The following is a 23,293-nucleotide window of genomic DNA, read 5'->3' as shown; positions in this document are numbered from 1 at the left end:
ACTTTTTCACCCACTACTACTGGATCGAGGGGAACCTGCTGAACCGACTGGATGAGTAATGGTACCGCCTGCGGATCTGGATGTGGCACGAGGTCAAGATCAAACGGTGCTAGAAAATGACGCCGAGAGACGTCTATTCGGTTAATCCGATAGTCTCCTTGTGTTATAGCATTGCCGACTGGCTGAAAATCACTCGATTTTGGTGTAACCGAGAATAAGATGGGCAGCCCGAAGTTGTCCGTCTTCACTTATGAAAATCTCTGATCTTAGTAGATAGTTGAGTGCGGCATTAGTTAGGCTGAGCCAAAGAGCAACTTGCCTTTTATCTGTTAACATCACAACGAAATTAACAATAATCAGAAACTCAAAGATGCTGATATGGAAAAAAGAAAAATAATGTTAAGTGATGAGTAGCCTAAGTCTATTGTTAGGAAACCTAAATCTGGGATATCCCACCTGGCTCTCCTAGTTAGGTTGGACAATGAAGATCGTCATGCCATGCGCCCGAGACGATCAGATAGTCATCTTTCAACCCCTTATTAGACTTGGGTAGGTAGGAAATGAGCCTAACGATGTTGGATCGGGATTATCCTGCTCCCTTTTGGCTATGACATTCGTACATGTGTACTACATCAAGCCAGGTGAGCCCCAGTCCTAAATGACGATTCAAAACGTCAATAGCCCCTAAGATCCTAAACATATTAGGTGCGCATTGATCAGGAGAAAGCCTATGGTTATGAAGATAATTTTTGGTAACTGGATCCATAGGAAGAGTCATTCCTCCTTTTATGAATGCTATCATAGGGATTACGACTTCTCCCTTTCTTCGGTCAGATAATATATTTTCTAGGGGACAATACCTCAGGTTTACTCCTTGTGGTATGCCGTATGTTTCCTTAAATGCCTCTATTAAGGCAGGACTATCGACCAAGTACTGAAATTTACCCATTTTTGGTTAAATAGAGAGAGACACAGAATAGTAACTAAGAAATGAGAGTTTAAGTGTCGAGAACGTTGGCCGACAGGAAAATGAAGGGTTCGAGGAGATTAAAACTTACACAAACAGGGTTGGGGAGTGATCCTTAAATCCTTGGAAAGATTTGCGTGAATTTTTGCAAAAATGAGGTGGATGATTTGAAAAAGTTGATGAGCTTGAACGTTTGGGTTCGCTGGAGAGTAAGAAATCGCAAAGTAAAAGAGAGAGAGTCTTCTTTAAGGCTTTATATAGGGGCCAAAAAGTAGGTGGGAGTTATCCTGCCCAGATTCTGAGGAAAAACATCATCCGTAGGATCGATGATCCACCATTGGATGCAAGAGACAACACGCCGCCTGGAGCAATTGATACCACTTCGTAAATACCAAAACAACAGCGGCAATGATGAAGCGCCTAGATCTATGCTCACACATGTGTAAACTCAAGTATTCTCCGCGTTTTTATCTTTTATTTTCTATAACAAATCAAAATCTTATTTTTTTCTCCTTGGATGCGAGGGAAAAATTAAAATTTTGAGGGGCTATTGTGGGGATAAAAGTCCAAATTCATGTATTGGGCGTAAGGCCCTATTTGAAAGCTAAAAGTTTGTCCGAAGAGAAATAGACGATTGAGAAAGACCCCAGGTGGGGGAGATATACCTGAAAATGATCGAGGAACATAGTTCGAAGAGAGCATCAGTAGTCCGAAGAGTGTGTTATCCTTAGATATAAAGAATCTCAGTTAAGCCAGTACCTGAGAGGTTTGAGTGACCTTTCTAGCGATTCTAATGATAAGGATAAACTTCAGGCGTGTATGGAGATGATAAGAGCAGAGAAATATCTAAAGGAAAAACTGTTACCACCGCAATAAATGCACTGCAGCAATTTTTCTTGCCGCATTAATGTGGAGAAGACCTCTGAATAGTACAATCTCAACTACCACCACTCATGGAAAACCGACGAAGTTACCTGATGGGACGAGTACCTAAGTGAATGTTTAGATGAAAACAAGTGGACGATTAAGATAGTCTAAAAGAACACCATATAAATGTAAAGGACCTCTTACAGAAGGGGGAGGGGGAAGAAAGTCTATGATAATTTTAAGAGTGATATATACAAAAGTTTGTCTCTTCAGACATGAATTCATTTAAGTTTCAAGTTTGTTCTTACACTGATTGATCGATAAAACCTTTGTTGAACGTTGTTTCATTCACAACCAGCCCAGCTCTTTCACCCACTCTCTACAAATTCATTGTATTGGACTTATTGGGCTTATACTCCAAATCTTTTAGACTTGGGTTACAAATCTGGACCCTACAACAATATATAAAAATGAAAGCGCTACAATTAATATTGCTGTGACTTTACACATTCTCTAACCCGGTTGTAACTAATCATAATAATAATTGTTACTAATTGGTTTATAACTATCATTAAATAGAAGCAATCTTAAATATTTAAATATTACTATTTGGTTTATATAAATATTTTCTTTTAAATTTTTTTACAATAATAAATATATTTTAAAATAATGCGTTATGTCTTTAGGCATTCTCTAAACCGGTTTTAACTTATGAGTGATAATATTCATTTGACATTTATTCTCCTAAAAAGTCTATTTCATTGTCACTTAACCCAAAAAAAATAGTGTCATATGAAAATATATAATAATAGAAAACACATTCATCTATATAATCGAGGTATATTTAATAATAATAACAATAGGCCAGCTTCAGTAGGATTTGTAGCAATAGGATTCAAGATAATCATGCAAACTTTGAGTCATTTATGGATTCTAATACTCTTTATGTCGTATTTATCTAAAAGTTTTGGGTGATAATAATCTATTAAGTATTCGGTGATAAAGTAAAAGTATTTGGTGATAAAGGCAGAAGCATAGAACATTACTTACCTTTTTTAAGGTTGTAATGTCCATTACTTTCTCTGGCCCAATTCTGTATGTGAAGCTATGTAAACATTGGGCCCAAAATACGTCAAGAAGAGTAATGCCTTGATTTGGTGGCCGAGCAAAGTAGATCTTGATCCGGTGACTGAGGAGAGTAAATCCCACCCTGCTCGGCCCATCCTGTCAATTAGGAATTCTTGAGTGTCTATAAATAGGTCATTTGGCGTCTCTTTCTTCTTGTTCTTCTTCATATTCTCTCTCTCTCTCTTTTTTGGGTAAATTACAAATTACACACCTAAAATTTAAAAGTAATTAGATTTTATACCCTGAAGTTTTAGAATTTGAATTTTACCTCTTATATTTTAGGAGTGATTGGATTTTACTCTCTAAAATTTAGGAGTATTTGAATTTTACACCCTAAATTTTCAGAATTTGTGGGTGTAAAATCCAAATACTCCCTAACTTTAGGGAGTAAAATTCAAAGTTTGAAATTTCATAGTGTAAAATTCAAACACCCTAAATTTCAGGGGGTAAAATCCAAAATTTGAAACGTCGGAGTGTAAAATTCAAGCACCTTCAAACTTAAGGGGTATAATTTGTAATTTACCCATTTTTTTAAATGTTCCAATAAAAAAATTGGTAAACTACGTATTTGATCCCTATCTTATACACTATATTTTCAATTTAATCTCTAACCTTTTAATTGTGTCAATTTGGTCCCTAATCTTTTAATTGTATCAATTCCTATACACTATATGTTCTATAATTTTATTTTATTTTTGAATAGTAAAATTTCTACTCTAGTTGAAGGGAAACTTTACGGGCGAATGGGCTGGACTCACATCCTTCTTGCCTTTCTTATCTCATTTATGGCTATGTAATGATAAAAATATTAACAACTATCGTATTGTAACCCCACCTTAGACAAGGATATTTCATGGGATATTCTTATGAGATTACACTCTCACAGCATATAGAACTTACATATTTAGGATCCATTTATGCTGTGAGAAAGAAGTTCTATTTTTATAAAATATTATATCTTACTCAAAGATATGTATGCCTTATCAGTTATCACTGCTACTAAATAAGTACATACATGAATCTGATTCTTGAAAATGTATGGGATTTATAAATTGAAAATTATAGAAGCATTTCAATTAGATGATTTTTTAAATTATTATATGAAAATTTTATACCAATATCAATTTGATGAGTTAGCACACATCAGCCAAAGTTCTGTCAAGTCTTTTTTGTTGACTCTTTTTGTTGGGGGGGGAGAATCGGTCTTATTTGTTGACTTAATTGTGTTACTTTAACTTTGAAAAACAAATCAAACTCGGAACTAAAGATGCTTATGGATAATTCTTTACTAACATTTCAAATGAGAGCATCAAGATTCAAGATGATCAAGCGGTGTTGTTCAAACATAGTCAGTTGAGGAAAATATGAGGCTGTTTGGTAGAGTGTTTTGAACAATAGTTTTCAGTGTTTAAACAACATTACACGTATTTTCACACACTTTTTTACTCACACGTATTTCCAAAAAATATAATCAATATTACTAAAACAACATTACCAAACGGACCCTATAATACAGAAGTGGCTATGTCATGCTTTTGCTAAGCTCACTATCTCTTATTTATTTATTTATTTTAAATTTTTATGAATGATCACTTTCTTTTCAAAAGTGATAACTTCATGATCATTAATAGTTAATACCCAATTTTAATACTTAAAGTAAAGAATAAAGCCTAAAAAATTTGAAAAATATTAATATACATTTGAGGTACTAAATAGTCATAGAGTTACATAAACCTTAATTTTTCCTAACAATAAGAGGAAAAAAAGAGGAGAACATAAATTATATACTATATGATATAAGTTGTGTAGTGGATATCATATTTAATTGCATTGCACCACCAATTTTTTGGATAGACCTATCAACTTTTATTTATTTATTTTTTTCTTTTTCTTTTTTTCTTTTTCATTTTTTACTTTTGGTTTTACACTTTGTTGAAATCAGACTCTCTCTCTCTCTCTCTCTCTCAAAATTTTTTCTTTATTTAAATTCCTATGATAATACACTGCTTCTTCTTCTTTATTATCATTATTATTTTTAACATTAAGTGTGACAATTTTATTCATAATACATCACTTTTATTGTCTATAATTCTCATTCTCTTAATATTTCTAGGTTGATTAAAAATCTAACTTCATTACAATTTGAGATTCTATATCTATAATAAAACTCTTCCAAGTTGATATATTCTTCCACCTATCTTACCTATGAACATTGCATGTATGTATTTGTCTTCTTTGTTTTTGTTTTTGTTTTTTGGTTTTTGGTTTTGCATGCATAAAATGAAATGCATCAAGTTAATTAGGTTTGTGCGTAAGAAAGATTTCATGTAGTTTAAAATGTTCTATGTGCATGGATCAGTTAAACTTCCAAATTTGTTTATATGATGTTATTATTCTATGAACTTTATCTTTTTCATGTAATTTAGTTTATTTCGTGTATTCATATTTTGTCATTTTATACTACTAAAGGATTGTGATTGTGTGTGCCAATCGTGCTTCATGGTTCTTCCTGTTATATGAGTAAAAATCATATACTAAATCTAGGCTCATCAAACATGCTTTGTACATGCGATAAAACTTTTTTGTTTATTTGTTTTTTGGATTTAGTGTCATAATATTTAAAAGTAAGATAGAGATAGTGTCCTCATTCTTGAGATCTTTCTTTATGCAATTTTTTTTCTCTAATTAGTTATTTGTACCTAAGTTAGTGGCTGATGTGAATAGATCGAAGAAACTATTTGAAATTGAAACTCTTCATTTCTTTTTTTCCAACTCTCACGTAAATGGTGTGTATTTTTTTAAGAAAGTGGTAAGATAACGTGAAATAATATTCAAAAGTGGGTGGAGAAGAGAAAGGAAAAAGCCTAAAACTTAAGAACAATAAATTACTCTTTTAAGTAGTTTATGTTTTTTAATTTAAAATTATTTAACTAAAAGATATGTATATTTTAGAGAGTTTAAAAATTTGTATGAGAATAATTTAGTACGCAAAATGATGAAACTCAAACAAAAATCCTGTTATTAGTAGTAAAAATTATGGTTGCGCTAAGTGGATATATTGTCTAATTGTCATGCATATTACTTCAAATCAAATTATATGTTTACCATTAACTTATTTGTTTTTTTTTTTAACTTTTTTTCTTTAATAATTCTTATCAAAAATTTTAATTGTTTGCTCTTATATAAATAATCTCGATATTCACATAATTTATATTATATGAATAATTTATATTAATAAATAAATAAATAAATAAAAACTCAAAGGTGCTTTTCAAGAGGGAAACAGAAAAAAAAACAAAAGCAAAAACAAAAAACAAAACCTCAACGATGCTTTCTCGAAGTTTCATTTTTTGATATGATATAAAGCTCGCAGCTGTTATTATATCTCGGTTGCTACCTATGTGCTATGTTAGCACTTAGCATCGCTATGATTTTTAGCAATAGGATTCAAGATAATCATGCAAACCTTGAGTCATTTTTGGAATTTAATACTCTTTATGTGTTTGTCCTAATCTAAAGTTTTCGGTGATGATAATCTAAAATATTCGGTGATAAAGTAGATAATCATCACGACTTCCTTCTTCTATAATTCTTAATAAGTGAATTAAAATCCTAATTTTATTATAATTTAAAATTCTTCATCTCCTCTATTTTTCTTTGTTGAGTGTGCCTCCAACTCTCTTTCACAACAGTTCAATTATTTTCAAGCAAGTCTTTTTTCTAAACTTTGCTTTCATTATTATATATATTTTAAAATATTTAGAAATTTGGAATATTTTAATTATTGAATTAGAAATTTGGTTTAAATTTTCTTTCAAATGTTTTTTGAATTGTTTTGAATTATTTAATTTCAAACCACTCGAAAATATTGTCTAAAACTTGAATGAAAAAAAAAAAAAGTAAAAACAAATCTAGAAAAAATATAATAAAATAAAACACTTAATTGTGGGAACATATCTATTTGCCGAGTCTAATTTTAACCTATGTCAATTGCATGTTATTTTGTCTCGAGTAGCAAGGTATGAAAATCTAATAATTAATAAATAAATGAAAACCAATTCATATCTCAGCAATAGGTTTGAAATTTTATTGTTTCTATATGAAAAATAAAAACAAAAACAATGACAAAAGAGAAACATGGATACATATACTACAGAGGGGTTCACATTAGAGAGTTGGTAATGGAACTTCTATCCGAATTCTTAAGGATACTAGTATTCCCAACCACCCCACAAATAAAGTCCTACATCCACCACTGAATATTGATGAAGAGATGATGGTCTCAGAGCTATTAGACCCGGACCTACAATGGTGGGATTAGGTCTCATTATGCAAAATTTTAATCAGGAGGATGCTGAAGCAATTCTGCGGGTGCCTTTTAGTCGAAGATATATCCCGGACTCCCTTTTCTGGCTCCACAATAAAAATGGCAAGTACTCGATGAAATTATCATGTAGCAAGACAGTTGGCAAAAGAGGAGAAGTGGGTAGAGAGCTCTAATGGAGTATTTGGAGGGAAAGTATGGAGGAACCTATGGAAGTGATGCGGACCGGTTAAGGGAGAAGAAAATATTTTAATATTTTATATTGTTTTATCTTTCTTAATGGAATTAGGATTTATTTGCTTTTATAAGTTTAATTAAAATCTTTTTCCTAGTTGAATTAGGATTTTAATTGTTATTCTTTTCCTCGTTAAATTGTTTTTCCTTTCTCAAGTAGAAGTAAATTTATTATTTATTTTTCTAAAAAGAGTCGGAGAAATTTTATTCTTATAAATACTCTTTATAGAGAGGTTGATTAATGTTATGCGCCTACACTACTCTAATACCAATTGATGCAGCATAGGCATGTAGAAGCAGAATTTGTAACACACAATTACTATAACTCTTCCACGAAACCTAAGTTCTACAAGGATACTAGGCTAGTAGGCAAAATAATAGAGAAAACTTCTCTAACAAGCTTTTATTAATCAATGCATAACATTAATCAACCTCTCTTTAAAGAGTATTTATAGGAATAGAATTTCTCCTACTCCCTTTAGAAAAAGAAATAATAACCTACTTCCAATTGAGAAATGAAAAATAATTTAACGAGAAAAAGAAAAACAATTAAAATCCTAATTCAACTAGGAAAAAGATTTTAATTAAACTTATAAAAACAAATAAATCCTAATTTTATTAAGAAAGATAAAACAACATAAAATATTAAAATATTTTCTTCTCCCTTAACTGATCTGCTTCAGGAAGCTTAATGTACCGAATAAAATCAAAGTATTTGGTCGGCGAGCTTGTCGTAACATCCTACCCTCCCGAGCAAACTTGTCACGGAAAAGAATTATCTAGGATAATTCTTGTGAATTTTGCAAGAGTCATCCCGAAACTGGAATTCATGCACTGTGGGAATGTGAAGTGGCACAGGATGTCTGGGCTGGGTGTTCTACACGATTGCAAAAATGCTCTATAGGCCAAGCTAACATACTCTACTTAATGGACGAGTTAATCAATCGGCTTCCTCTTGATGAGCTGGAACTTTTCCTGGTTCAAGCCTAGTTTATTTGGCACCAACGGAATCAGATGATTCATGGTGGACAGTTGCAGGGACTTAGGGTATTGAACAAGAGAGCAAGGGACATTCTAGATGAGTTTATCAGAGCCAACAGAGGTGAAGTTATGGCTTCCTTATCAGCTAAGGGACCACCGGTGACTAGTAGTGAGGAAATAGAAATTCTGGCCTATCGCCAAGCTGTTGAGTTTGCTATTGAGTGTGGCTTTTCAGAGTTGGTTGTAGAAGGCAATAACAAGACAGTCATGCATTCTTTGAGGTTGAAGAAATGCTCGCCTTCTCGGCTAGGACACATTTTCCAAGACATGATTTGTCTTCTCAATGGTCTATGATAGTCGGAGGTTCACTGAAATAAACGAAGTGCTAACTCGGTAGCTCATTCATTAGCTAAGCATGCTAGAAATGTTATGAGTGATGTCATTTGGATTGAGGATTTTTCCTCCCTTGCTGTGGAGGCTTTGTACTTGGATTCTATTTCTATTCAATGAATTTTGAGGATGGTTTCCTTTAAAAAAAACAAAAAAAAAACATATCCTATAATGTATTAGGAGGTATTCAACAAGTTCTCAAAGTGGGAAAAAAAAACACCTACTTTCAGCTTCCTTTTTCATTATTATTAAATAATGATCATTAATTTAGTTATTATATTATCAAATAAATTACGTATTGTATAAGATTACAGGAAATTAATTAAGGCTTTAGTAATTAGTACTCGTACGTACCTCAAAAAGGAAGAGAATATTAAAAAGTCAATTTGAAGATAAGACCGCATCTCTACTAAGTGGGCCACGTTTTGGACGCAACTCCTTCTTATAATCATGGCTTCATGGACCCAACTCCGCGAACTAAACACAAACACAAGCACAAGCACAAACACGAGGCGCCACTGCCAATTGCCAAACCCAAACTGATCGAACTAGTTCTGGTCCACGTGTACGGCCACGACGAGGCTCCACGAACTCTGATCGTGCGGCCCACCATCTAAATATCTTCCTCCTCAAACAAACACACACAGCTACAAACACACCAACAACAACCCAAAAAATAAAATCCAAAAACGGAAAAAACATCCCAAAATCGAATCCACATTCCAAACTGGCCCCATTTGCTAGATCTCGCCGCGATCCACCGTCCGTACAATCTCCGGCGATATTTCCGGCTGATCTCCACCGTTACCTCCATCGATATCCGATCACGGATCGTGCGGTTATCACAGCGTCTTCTTGTTCTTTCTCGCGACAGGTACGTTTCACGGAGATCTCTGCTTTTCTCTGTACTCAGAGCTCTAGAGCTAGGGTTTCATTCGCTTTTCCTTCTATTTTGTCTCTGTTTGGTTACTTCGAAAATGAGCGACTCTCTTTTAGTTAATTCATTGAATAAACTGTTGTATTTGATTTCGTTATTCGCTGCGATAAATGTGAACTTTCTGTTCAAGTAAGCGCCATTGTTGCATTGAGCTTATTTAAGTCGAGCTTTTTTCCTTTACTGCATTATGACACTTTGAGATTCAGAAACAGAGGATGAAAGTAAATTACTGTGGATTTGTTTCATTGCTAATATATTGAAATTTTCTTTTGGCAGATAAGTTTTGAATAATTGGCGGCGAGCTTAACGGTCCACTACGTTATGTAGCAATTTGTTCTTGAAGAATTTTTTATGCTTCGTTAGGTATTAATTTAATCATCGACCAATTAGAGAAGTGCGAGGAGAATTTCAGAGAGGAATTTGAAGTACAATACACAAAATGGTATGTTTTTGGACCTGAAAGTTAGAGATTCAAAATGTTAGAGATTCAAAATGTGTATTAAATGAACCATGGAAATTATTATAGTATGTATCTTTTTGTTAAATGTTTAGCAGAAATCAAAGCATGTGAGCTTGGAATAAAACTAATGGGGCCCTTTATTTATCTATTTTTAAAGAAACTTTGTCCGTGTGTGTAATTGACCTAGTGAATGCATATTTGAAAGGCTTTATTGCCCTTCTTGTGGTTCTTTGAAGAACGGAGGCAAAGGAAGATGCTATGGAATGTGTGCGCGCGCGTGCATAATTATAGTGTTTAAATTCTAGATTGAGACACAACCCCTGAACTGATGTGCTGCTCGTGTTTTAGGAAGGACTCAAGCTTAATTAGACTTCGAAACTCTCTATTTTGATTGGAGGCTTAAATAGACTTGTCAGCATTTGTAGAAATCAAAGTTCTGAATCTGTTTTCTACAGACAACCCCAGAGTATTCTTGGGTACTGGAAACTTAAGAGTAGGACACAAAAGCATCTCTAGGCTTTACATGATAGTGTATTGTGTTGGATGGAATCTGATTATTGGCTTAACTCATGATGTTATTTTTACTGTTTTTTATTAGTTATCAAAAACATGGAAGTATTGTTGTTGTTGTGTGTGTTTCCGCTCTTTCTTTCTCATCGTTGTCTCTAAAGTACATGTTGATTGGTAATTGTACTTACGGTAAGGAATATGATTATGATTAAGCGTGGAGAGTGGAGAAGAATGAGGTGAAAACATTTCCATGAATGCTTAAGTTTTAAGTCATTCAATTTTTGTCATTCATGGCGGAGTAATATTGCATTGTTAATTGAATTGTTGAAACTAAAACAGTTGTACTGATTGGTTAAGCAGTTCTAATGCAAATAATGTGAATGGTTCATTGATCGTAGTTTATAATTATCTACTAGATACAGATATAAAGTGTACTCATTACTCTCCTTTTAATTAGCTATATGGTAAAGACATATTTGTAAGTAATTATTTGTCACAGTCTTTCCAGAATCAGGGCTTCTGGATGAACAAAGGTGCTGGATGTATAAATGATGGTGAGACAGCTTATGATAATTCTTCCAGGATTGAGCCGAAGCGTGCTCATCAGTGGTTCATGGATGGCCCTGAGGTGGAGCTGTTTCCTAGCAAGAAGCAGGCAGTAGAGGTTCCAACCAATAATTTATTTTCAGGAATGTTGAATCCAAATGTTTCACCATGGGGAAATGTACCCAGTTTTCATTCATTCTCTGGCCAATTTACCGAACGGTTATTTGATTCCGAAACGGCCAGGACTGCAAATTTTGATGACAGAAATATTCCATCACTTACCACAGAAAAAATGAATGTGGGAAGAAAGCTTGATGAGGATACATTTGGGAATGATTCCTCATTTGGTCTATCAATGTCACAGACACTAGAAGATCCTAGACTAGGTTTAAATTATGGTGCATTTAGAAAAGTTAAAGTCAGCCAAGTTAAGGACTCGGAAAATGTTATGTCTGTATCAATGCCACATGCCTATAATCGTGGGGATGACAATACCATGTTAACAGCTCATGCTTACAAGGCAGATGACAATTCAATATCAATGGGTCTCACATATAGCAAAGGGGACGACATCATATCTTTAGGCGACGCCTATGACCGGGTGGATAACAATTTCATATCAATGGGACAACCTTATAACAAGGGGGATGAAAACATATCAATGGGTCAAACATATGGAGAAAACACTAATTCTCTATCAACATGTCAGACAGTCAGCAATGGTGACAACAATATCATTTCTATTGGTCAAACCTACAACAAGGCAGATGACAATACCATGTCAACCTGTCACATCTTCAATAAGGTAGAAGACAATTCGGTACCGATGGTTCATACCTTCAACAAGGATGAAAACAGTACCCTATCAATTGGTCACTCTTATAATAAGGGAGAGAGTACTATCATATCTTTCGGTGGCTATGATGATGATGATGATAGAAATCCCTCGGGAAAGCTAATGTCTAGTTATGAACTGTTGATGGGTCATCCTTCAGTGCAAAGATCAGAGTCAGTAAATGAGAAAGAGTTGGTTAAATCAAGTTCTGATGCGCGTACAAGTACTGGCCTGATAACTGCTTCTGGAACTGGAAATGTTTCCAAAAAGAAAGATGATCTAAAAATGTCCAAGAAGGTTCCTCCAAATAATTTCCCATCAAATGTCAGAAGTTTGCTGTCAACTGGTATGCTGGATGGAGTTCCTGTAAAGTATACTGCCTGGTCACGGGAGGTAAATATCAGTTCAAATGTTTATTATTTTCTTTTAGATTAGCTTATCATTGATGAAATGACTAGTTCATTCTGTGCATGGATGGTAGAAGGAACTTCGTGGTGTTATAAAAGGTTCTGGATATTTATGTGGCTGTCAGTCATGTAACTTCTCTAAGGTAAGTTTCTGTAGATTTAGTTTCTTATATATGGTCCGTTTGGTTAGGCATTTTGGGAGCCTAAAAGTGCGTTTTAAAACTCAAAACTTTGTTTCACAACAGCAACTCCTTATAGTTTCTATACAAACACTCATTTTATACCCAAAACACCATTTTGCAACAACTTATACAAACACATCCATAATAGGAATTTTATGCACAATTAGTTGACTCAATGGACCAATTATTTGATTTTCTAGGTGATCAATGCATATGAATTTGAGCGTCATGCTGGATGCAAAACAAAACATCCAAATAATCACATCTACTTTGAGAATGGAAAGACTATTTATGGGATTGTCCAAGAGCTCAGGAGCACGCCTCAAAATATGTTGTTTGAAGTTATTCAGACTATAACCGGCTCACCTATCAACCAGAAGTCCTTCCGCCTTTGGAAAGGTGATGCAAACTCTCTTTAACCTGTACTGCTTTGGAATTTTGTGTCAGACATTCTCCTTTTTTTATATGTCTTTCTTCTCATGCCTGCTCTTGCTACTTTCAGAATCCTTTCTAGCTGCAACACGTGAACTTCAGCGTATATATGGAAAGGATGAGGCGAAGCAACTATCATGAACCAAGCTGATTTAAATTGTAAGGTAGGATCATCTTCGTTTTGTGCATAGAAGTCATCTTTTTTTGTCTATATCTTGTACTCATTATGGTGATTGCACCACTAACTTACGGGTTTGGATACTTTTCAAATTTAAGGGCAAGGTACATGGTGGGACTAGGAAGTTCTGTATGATGACGATTACTTATTAAAAAAAGGAACACTGTATGATGACAGATTGTAGTTCGTGGTATTTTTTTTTTTAAAAGAAAAAATGAAATTTAAGATGTAACCTGTTGGCAGAAAGAATATTTTGTTACTTTTAATATGAATTCATTCTCATTGATCTTGCTTGTATATGACTGTGATATGCTCATTAATGGAACTAATCGTTTTTGAAGGAAGATCTAGGGCTACATCTGTTTAGTTTTCTTTATTCAGTTTGAATCATATAAGAAGTAACTCAGCAATATTACTGATTTTTTTTTTTTTTTTTCAATCTAAATTGTATTGAAGAGATATGGTGCTAAGACTCCATCTACTTAAGTCTATATTATTTAGCGCCATTAAATTGTCTTATGGAACTTTTTTTATTTTGCTGGGTAAATTGTCTTATGGCATTTAATTACACAATTTGGTGTTTCTGCACTGTTAATAAACAAAGACCATCTGATATATTAGTGAGAAGCATTATGGTTGTGTCTAAGGGTTTTAGGAAGAAGAGAGCCCAAGAAGGCATTATGGCTTTGTTTTAGGATCTTAGGAAGATGAGAGCCCAAAAGAATGTATTCCATGGTGCAAGATGAAGGAAATGCTGGGCCATTACCCAATGCTTCACCTGCCAAATTAATATCCTGGGAGATTGAGATGCTAGGTGATACTCGACATCGGAGTAGATTCAGTTCCTGATCACTTACTCAATTAATGTGGGAAACTGGTCCTGATCAGACACTACTGCATATGTCCTGAATCATGACATTTTCTTGTAGAGAATCATCTGATCTTCCTTCCACCATATTAACTCAAGTGCTATCTCTGATTCATTATATTTTCAAGTCAATTGTCATTTTCCTTGACATAATTAGAGACCAGTTCACATACAAATAGAAAACCTTTTGACGCAGGACAACCAAAACAAAACTGAAACAACAATAAAATAAAATAAAGGGATATGACCTAGGAGTCCGCACCTAGGCCTGGCTTGGAGTCAGCACCAAGCGAGGAAACCACTAGGAGTCAGCACCTAAGGTAGACCTGGAGTTTCAAGAGTCATACTCTAGACAGTGATTGGACTCCTTTGCTTATGAACTTGTTCATCTCTAGTTACAATTTCTCCACCAGGCACGTTAATTGTGATTGAATTTTTTTCTGTTGATTCATGATTGGATTTTTTGTTTCCAGTGCTACCTGCTTGTATTATTTGCTTATCTGGTGCTGTTTTCTCATCAATTGATGAAGTTGAGGACTTGTAATCTTTGCTTTTACCCCACACCACAAGATATAATCCTGCAACTATGATAATCGCACCTAGTATCCTGTACAATTGATGAAATTAGTCAGTCACTTTGTTCCTGTATGGCTGTGGTGGTGGATTAAGCTTGAAGATTACCTTCCAAGATACAGTTGCTCGGCCAAAACGAATGAGCCCATGATAGCAACAATAACCATGCATAGGGGATTAAAAGCTGTTACAAATACTGGGCCTCTGTCTTGCATCACAACCCCTTGAATGTAATATGTAAGTCCCGAACCCATTATGCCCTGCATCAATAAATATAAAGAGTTGTAAATATGTCATTTGCTGGCCTAGAGTCTGATTCTTCCTTGGGCAAAATCCCTTTTTCCATGACTGGAGAAATGAAAATATAGATGCTAGTAGGATTTTTCCATTTCTTTAGAAAGATGATTTTTTCCCCTTTTGTTTGTTGAGATGCAATAAGGCATGAGTTTTGGTAGTGGTGTGTCATGGTGGGGAACTCTGGACAGGTGATACAGACGAAGATTTATAACTAAGTCTGTGTTTGAAAGTCAGTATCCAGGCATTTCGGTCTTTCTTTTGGGTTATCTAACCCTATGGTGGTATACAATCTCCTGTATTATAGCCTAAGATTTTGATATGATAAAAAGGGACAGATGGTAGCTTAAAGGAAATAAAGTTCCTAGGGCAACGACAACCTCCCTCCCTCCCTCCCTCCCCCATGCTTCTCTTTTTTGGTTGGACAAAGTCCTTTATAAATTCTCACAAATTCTCGCTACAAGATTAACATAGCTACATATTTTAAAATTTTAACCCTAACAATTGAATTGCATAATCTTTATATTCTTAACATGCATATCTAATTTTGTTCAAATTGAATTTTATTTACTATTCATTCCATAAACTTATTTTTTATGCATAATTTAAGATTAAAAGAACTTGAAATTTAAATGAAGTAGTTATTATTTTTGATCTTCTTGAAATTTTGCAAACATAAAGGATATAGTGAGAAAATGCAATCTAGTGGTGAATTTATCAAATTTCACATTTAATAAAAAGATATAGGAAAAATTTGAAAGGTGCTCAAAGAGAAACCTTGTCCTAGTTGATTGGTGCTACTCCATTTGTCAAAAAGGAAAATGCTTTTACTTTTTGTCTCAAATTTTATTTTTTTAATTTTTTTTGGAAAAATCCTAAATTAGCGTTTTCCAAAAATGAGGTACCCTTTTATAAATCATTGTTATGAATTCTGTTCTAGTTGAAAAATACCATTCCGGTATGTATGTAAATCAAAATGAGAAATCCTTCTCAGGTCATTCTGGTTAATTTTGGCCATTTTATTTTGGTGAATTTCGGCTGAAATTGAAGTTTCTGCTAGTATGAAGTATAAAGTTCAAATCAGATCTACTATGGTGCTATCAAATGATTTGAAAAAAAAAAAAAAAAAAAAAAAAAAAAAAAAAAAAAAAAAAAAAAAAAAAAAAAAAAATTTTGGTTGTGTTTGAAACTTTTTTCTTCAGTTCTGCGCTTAAACTTATGGGTCTCTAAAACTTTCAAAAGACAATAGGAATGATGAGATATTGTAATTTGTAAGTTGTAACTAATGAGATTTTGAAATAAAGAAGAATAGGGGTGGAAAAGTCATTGCACGAGACAGGTGGTGGAGTGGGGTATAGGTGAAAATGGAGCTTTCGGGAAGCTTCCTAGTTTATAAATATCCTAATAATTTTTGTTTACTTACAAAAATACCGAAACTTGATTTTTAAAATAAGGACAAAGTTTAGCTATAAAATTAATTGTAGTTTTAGGCTATAAACTCACTTAATATCTTTTTATTGGAGATAAATTTTGACAAATTTACTATTAGATTGCATCTTCTTCTTATATCCTTCATCTTTGCAAAATTTTAAGAAAATTAAAGATCTATAACTATGTCATCAATAAATTTTTAAATTGCAAGTTTTTTTAATTTAAAATTATACATAAAATATAAGATTATAGATTATATAGTAAATGATATTCGATTGACACAAAAATTGATATATGCAATAAGAGCATAAAAAACATGTAATTCAACGGTTAGATTTTTAAAATATGCAATGATATTTAGCCTAAGATTACAACCAATTTTGTAACTAAAATTTGTCCTTAAAATAATCAATCTAATCACGTAATTATTATGATATTTCTTTTAAAACACTATATTACCTTCATTAAATGATATTATATTTTTTAATTTATATTATTTGACTTAAGAATAGCAATGAGTAATAAATTTTTATTTATTAATATATATATACACACACACGAAGTGGTAATTCTGAAACGGTTCAAAATAGTACATCGAAATGTGTGTAATTAAAGTGTGTGCTTTTACTAGTTAATTTCTCAAGAAAAACAAAAAAAAATCGTATTAAAATATTTTGTTTCAATAGACAAATTGAAATGGGCACAATATTCAAAACAATTTTTTTTACCTTTTTGTTTCGCATTTAACAAATAAGTTACGGAAAATTTCGGAATACCCAACATACAATTAATGTTATATTCTTACACTGTAGAGAACTGCCAATAGTTTAACGTCCCAACTGATCGCCCAGATTGCAGCCTTTCCCCTCTCCATCACTAGTGCCACTATGGTGCCTTCGATTGAGCCCAACAGGCATATCCAAGCTGTTAGGGAAAGCTCAGCGGGGTATTTTTAGTGTGATTGCCTGGAAAAATAGAGAGCCATGAGAGTATTATATTTGGGACTTTGTTGTGAATTACTCATATTGTACCAATATATAATTTATGAGGAGGAAAACTTTACTTGCAGATTAACAAAACAAGCCCAGCTGAAGCAGCCAATTGTTATCATTACGGCACCCTTAATCGAATGATGAAGATTGTCCCATTGTTTTGCTGGTCGTGGTTTGTTTTTCCTTTAGTCCAGATCAACTCAAGGACTGGGCCTTTTACCATTGTTATGACCATGGCTCCCGCTACTGTTGCTAGAGTCCCTACCACTTTAGCTTGGCTTCGGATACTCTTTAAGTTTACCTTCTCAAGCCTAGTCAGAGACATAAAAACAACATTTTTTACATTTATAAACAAAAATCCTATAATTAAAAAAAAAAAAAAAAAAAAAAAAAAAAAAAACCTGTATTTTTACCATTTAATTATCTCTTGATACGTCAAATATAGTAAGAAAAATGAGGAATGCAGTAAACCGAGAGAGACAAGACGATGAAAACTTAACTGAATTTAGGATTCAACGTTGGGCTTCTCTATGGATTTTACATCTATAAAAATTGTCTTGAAAATATTTTTGGAAGCTAATATTTTAACAAATAGAGAATTTTGTTATTAGAACATATATCTTAACACATAGCGAAGCTTTGCCCTCATTCCTGCAAAACAAGTATCTAAAGATTCTAAACTAAATGGTAGAAAATGGGATTTTTCATGAAACTCCAATACATAAAATATTTTCCCTTTGTTTAATTAAGAATATATCTATTGTATTTAAAACCTTTTTTTTTTTTTTAACTTTTAACATTAGGTATATATTCTATTTGAAAGTTTAAAGCTTTCTACAAGTTAGGTTTGGGCTTTTGCTAATGGAGAAAAATTTTATTTTATGGTAGGTAACGCACTTTGGTATAATAGAGTCTGTTGATATAATTTTTTGAAAAACCCTAAAACTAAATCTCTAATTTGTCATTTTGTGTTAAAACTCATTTCTCTCTCCTTCATGTGTGTGTATGTTTGTTTCTCAAAAAATAATTTGTCATTTTGTTTTGAAAAAAAAAAAAGAACAAAAAGGAAAAGAACTACCACAAGAAAAAAGAGACTCGAAGAATCAGATTGCCGGGGTTAAGTATTTCTATTGATGATAGATTTATAGAGTCGAAATGTTGGAACCCTTAATATATATATATATATATTAACATTCTCTCTTATTAACAGTCGTGATTAATAGATTGTGTAACGTTGAATTACATGAATAAGAATATTTGTTTACGATTACATTAAGTTTGAAGCTACTTATTGCTTAACTGTTAAAAATCTAATATCACAAGATAAATAGATTGTGTAAACATGGTTTTACAAGTGATCCTTATGGATTAAAATCAATCAACCAAGACCAATCTTGCATTTGGATTTGAGTTAATTAAAGTTTTTGAAGAAAAATTCTAATATAAGTGACTTGATATGAGTTTAAATAACACGTGATGGAATTGAGCTTTGAAGATTTTACTCAGGCAAAAACATCTTCTCTTGTTGTATTTAAAATAAAATTTTACATCTAATAATTTTGAATCTGGCCAATACCAGTATCCAAAAAAAAAAAAAAAAAAGAGAGAATCTGACCATAAATTTCGTAATATAAAAAAAAATTGTTTTAAAAAAAAATTCTATAGAAGTCATTTAATTAAACCAAAAAATGAAATTCAAATCATTCTCTTCTGCAACTATTTAAGCACAAATGAATTACTTTAATGTTTAAATTGCTTTCATGTTTTGTTCTTAGTGAAGTATATGCGGCTACAAGATCTTGCTTTACATTTTATTTACCTAAGAAACCAAGCCATTACGAAAGCAATCGCCGGAAGAACGTTGATTAAAGCTGATGCAAACGTTGCTGTTGTGTACTTCATTCCCAGTAAGAACAAGTTCTGGTCAATGACTGGCCTGCCAAGAGAACAAGATATAAGATATGCTTAAACAATACAATTCTATGAACAATTACTATTAAGGCTTAGTAGTAAAGAATACTTACTCTAGTAAGCTAAGCAAAAGTAGTTTGATGAAGATAGGAACTGTCATCTTTGGCCTTACTTTCCTGTAAGATAGTGAGGGAAATTTTGTTTTAGTTACCTCTTCCCTCTGCATGTGTATGTGTACGAGTGTGTGTATATGTATGTGTTTAAGCAGAAAGCAAAGAGAGATTACTTGTCAAGAATCACTGCAAAAGGGGCAATGACAAGAGTAGCAACCACATGGCGATAGACAACGAGTACGTAATTGCTCATCCCATGGTTTAGTGCAGCCTTAGAAAGGACATCCATCCCTGCAAGCCCAAATTGCAAGAATACAACTGCAAGAAATGGTTTTATTCTATCAAACGTTTTCTTCTGCATCTTGTTGGTGCTTCCTCTTTGAACTAGAATATCCCACAAGCTTCAATTGTGAAACAGATATATATATATAGCTCATAAGAGAATCCAGTACATGTATCGCTGATTCTGCTTACATCTAGCTGCATGAGAAAAACATGATATCATGTAATATATTCCCAAATCCATGTATTCCACTAATTTATTAAAACAATTATTACTCACCAATTATTGACACTAATTTATTGAATTTAGTATCTTAGGACCATATATTAGGTGATCATACACCTATATATACCTAGGCTTATTTATGTAAGAATGCTTTAAACCTTAGTGCTTTGGTTTATTTATATGGTACTTTGGTGTTGGTGGTAGGGTCACTTCACTGGTGGTGGAGTTGCTTTGTAGCCATTTTCAAAAAGTTGGATTAAATTATTTGTGACACTTTTAATCTTCTTTAATTTTCTGAGACTTTTTTTTGCATAATGCATAAAGGAAATGGATAAAAAGTTTTGGATATAGAAAGCACGAACACTGATATCAGTATGGGTACATGCATGGACACGAGTACATATATAGACATGAGTACGACACAATGACAATATGACACGAGTAATTTTTGAAAAATTATAAAATAAAATGGCTGATATGACACTGATATAACATGAGTAAAACACGGATACGATACCTAAATAAGGTGTCCATGCTTCCTAACTTTCTATACCTAATGAAAGACAAAAACAAAAATATGATTAATTTTGTCTCAGAGGCGTGCTCCCTAAAAATACTATATGGTCTTGAACCAGCAAAAAATCAAGAATAAGGTGGAAGAGCCAAAAGGTTTGCCCATACACCAATAATATAGCTTAAAAGGTGACGGATAGCAAGCTTTTGATCGTGTACATTATTAAAGGTGCCAAATGATTTTTTTAACTTATTGGTCAAAAGAAAAAAAAAATTGATGGCTAGCATTACAATCTTCTTTATATTGTCTTTCTGCTTTAAATTTTGATTTTAGCGAATCTGGGAAATTACCTAGTGCAAGGTCAAGCTTATGCTGATTGCTGAGCACGTAAATCCCCACTAGTTTTAGTCTATATTGAGCATGGTTTTGTTTCCTTATGCTTTGTGCACTACTTGTAACTTTGTGCACTATTTGTGACTTTGTGAGACCCTACCCACTTCCACTCTGGAATCCATTTTCATTTTGTGCACTTTAGTTTCGTGTTTCAGTGGCTATCCCTGTACTAGAGAGTGGTGTTGTACATCAGCTCTTAAACGTCAGAACAATGTTTCGTTATTGGGGTGTTGAAGGTTGAGGCTTGCTGTGTTACACATAGATTGCCATATTTTTAATATGCCTTTCCGAATAGGAAAACATACAAACACAAAAACAAAAACATCAAAAAGAAAACAAGTTTGGCCGACAGATAATTTTATGATTTGGAGAGAGAAATACTTTGGGGAGACTCTTGACTCATTAATATAACGGCAAATTATTATAAGCTCAACTATGTTATATAATACTACCACGCATTCTTGGTGCAATAGTCACTCCACAAGTATAAGTATTAGTGGAATGTAGGGGGTAAAGGTCAGGAGTTCAAGTCTTTAGGAAGGAGTTTCACATACATATACATTTAGATTAGGCTAGAGTAGAATTTTATCCTATAAAAAAAAAAAAACACAATGTTATATTAACTACTCCAATTGAGGACATTCCTTAATCCAAAAAACTTAAATCTAAGAGTTTGAGCTCAACTATGTTATACTAACTATTAATATATTCTTTTTATTAGTATTCAATGTGAGATTTTATTATTTAACCAACCACACCACTCACACATAAATATTTAGATATTTTATTAATATGGAAAGTGTCTCTCTGATCAAATGTTGTAACTTACTCACTAGAGGCATAGAGAATTGGATTCAGAATTCCTTTCTTAAAATCTATTATGTTTAGACCATGTGCATGAAGCTAAGGGGTGGCCCATCAAAGAAAAAGCCAAATATTTGTTTGGAACTTTTTTTTTTTTTTTGAGAAAATATATTTGTAAACCAATAACAAAGTTGTTAGGGTTTTAGACCCCTTGATTGATTTTATAGTAGAATTAATTAACTTTATATAATTAACCAATTATGCATTTAGATTGATTTCCAGGTTAACTGCCATAAATTAAATATGTCACCAATAAAATAATAAAGCAGTAGATCTAGTGGAAATAACATAAGACAATAATATGGTAATTCAAGAAAATTGATGAAACAAATTGTTTCAAAAATAAAAAAAAAAAAAAAAAAAAAACTAGGGAGGATTTAGTCTAAACAATCCTCAAGGCAACATGTCCACTAATAGAGTTGAAGGTTATACAATAGACTTAATTCTAAATCTACTGCTACCTCATGTAGTACTTACTGGTGTAACTACATGTAATTCTGAATCCATGACTCTTCCATTCTGAAGAATTGCACATGAACTCCCCTATTCGTGACTCCAAGATCCACTCTCAAAGATTTAATAGGTAATTGTGGTTAATTAATTGCACAAAAACTTCCCTGTTTGTGACTCTAAGAAATCCATTTGAAAGTTTGTCTAGTAACTCTTGTAGATTGGATTGCTCTATGACTTCATATAAGTCCTGCACTATGGTAGCAGCAACACTAATTTAATTTTTCTTTATGTGGTCTTGAACTCTTACAATCTACTTTGAATGTTTCTGGTATAGTAAAATTGAGAAAAACTTGGTTATACAAACCCTAGCAATACAAACGACGATTTCTCTCTATGAGAAGCCTCTCTGGTGATAGCTTATGATACCCTTTAAATAGCACAACAAACGGATTACGAATTGGGTTTGAAACAAATAAGTTATTGCCTTTTCGTGTTTCTGATTTTTGTTGATATACGTAATCTCGATCAGTCAAACTAGGTGTCGAGCTGGAATCGAACTCATCTCGATCGGTTGAACTTTCAATCGAAATTATAGAAACTTTATTTTTCTTGTGCTAAACTTGAGTCTGACTTGAGTTGAGCTTGAGTCTTTGTCTTGAACTTTAAAATACACCCTTAGTATAGTCAATTTCACCAAAAAATACTATAAATTGATTAAATTTGACCATTGTTTTCCAACCTAAAAATATGGACTCTAAAATAGATTAAAAAAATTAAGCCAATTAATCAATTTTACCTAAAACAAATAACTTGACATTTTAAAACTTTCAAACAAAATAATTTTTCATCAAAGACCAAAAAAGAAAAAGAAAAAAACCGTCAACAACTAAGTAGTAGCCAAAAGTTAGAATCGCCACACATNTTTTTTTTTTTTTTTTGGTTAATTTTTTTGAGGTTGTATATTTTGTTTTAGATTTTAGATCTATAAAATTTTTTATGAC

General features: G+C 32.9%; 2 protein-coding genes across 5 annotated transcripts; one reads left to right on the top strand and one right to left on the bottom strand.

The window, feature by feature from the left end:
- The first annotated feature begins 9,373 nt into the window (after positions 1 to 9,373).
- LOC112033024 (uncharacterized) lies at positions 9,374 to 13,675 on the top strand. Of its 4 annotated transcripts, XM_024065799.2 has the most exons (7): positions 9,375 to 9,765; positions 10,105 to 10,270; positions 11,298 to 12,572; positions 12,661 to 12,729; positions 12,969 to 13,167; positions 13,271 to 13,364; positions 13,477 to 13,675. In XM_024065799.2, the coding sequence occupies exons 2-6, from the start codon at positions 10,268 to 10,270 to the stop codon at positions 13,339 to 13,341; spliced, it is 1,617 nt and encodes a 538-aa protein (XP_023921567.1). In that variant the 5' UTR covers positions 9,375 to 9,765; positions 10,105 to 10,267; the 3' UTR covers positions 13,342 to 13,364; positions 13,477 to 13,675. The 4 variants fall into 4 exon arrangements, with proteins under 4 accessions (XP_023921569.1, XP_023921568.1, XP_023921567.1 ...); XM_024065801.2 differs by having other exon boundaries at positions 9,374 to 9,765; positions 11,307 to 12,572; positions 13,271 to 13,675; XM_024065800.2 differs by having other exon boundaries at positions 9,374 to 9,765; positions 12,664 to 12,729; positions 13,271 to 13,675.
- Positions 13,676 to 14,335: 660 nt separating this feature from the next.
- Positions 14,336 to 20,211, bottom strand: LOC112033006 (WAT1-related protein At2g37460). Its single transcript, XM_024065775.2, is given in 10 exon segments — positions 14,336 to 14,853; positions 14,928 to 15,079; positions 17,350 to 17,494; positions 17,496 to 17,509; positions 17,608 to 17,684; positions 17,687 to 17,847; positions 19,356 to 19,472; positions 19,561 to 19,623; positions 19,734 to 20,040; positions 20,123 to 20,211. Coding segments are annotated over 9 exon segments (1,176 nt in total). The 5' UTR covers positions 19,922 to 20,040; positions 20,123 to 20,211; the 3' UTR covers positions 14,336 to 14,594.
- Between the last annotated feature and the right edge of the window lie 3,082 nt (positions 20,212 to 23,293).

This window comes from Quercus suber, unplaced genomic scaffold (assembly GCF_002906115.3).
Source record: "Quercus suber isolate HL8 unplaced genomic scaffold, Cork oak 2.0 scaffold_634, whole genome shotgun sequence".
Lineage (NCBI taxonomy): Eukaryota > Viridiplantae > Streptophyta > Magnoliopsida > Fagales > Fagaceae > Quercus > Quercus suber.
This window is presented reverse-complemented; position numbering and strand designations above follow the sequence as displayed.

What these genes read in the sequence shown, in the direction of transcription:
- LOC112033024 (XM_024065799.2), top strand. An exon ending in ATACTGCCTGGTCACGGGAG is followed by an intron (nt 12,573 to 12,660) that starts GTAAATATCAGT and finishes CATGGATGGTAG; the next exon opens with AAGGAACTTCGTGGTGTTAT. An exon ending in GTCCTTCCGCCTTTGGAAAG is followed by an intron (nt 13,168 to 13,270) that starts GTGATGCAAACT and finishes TGCTACTTTCAG; the next exon opens with AATCCTTTCTAGCTGCAACA.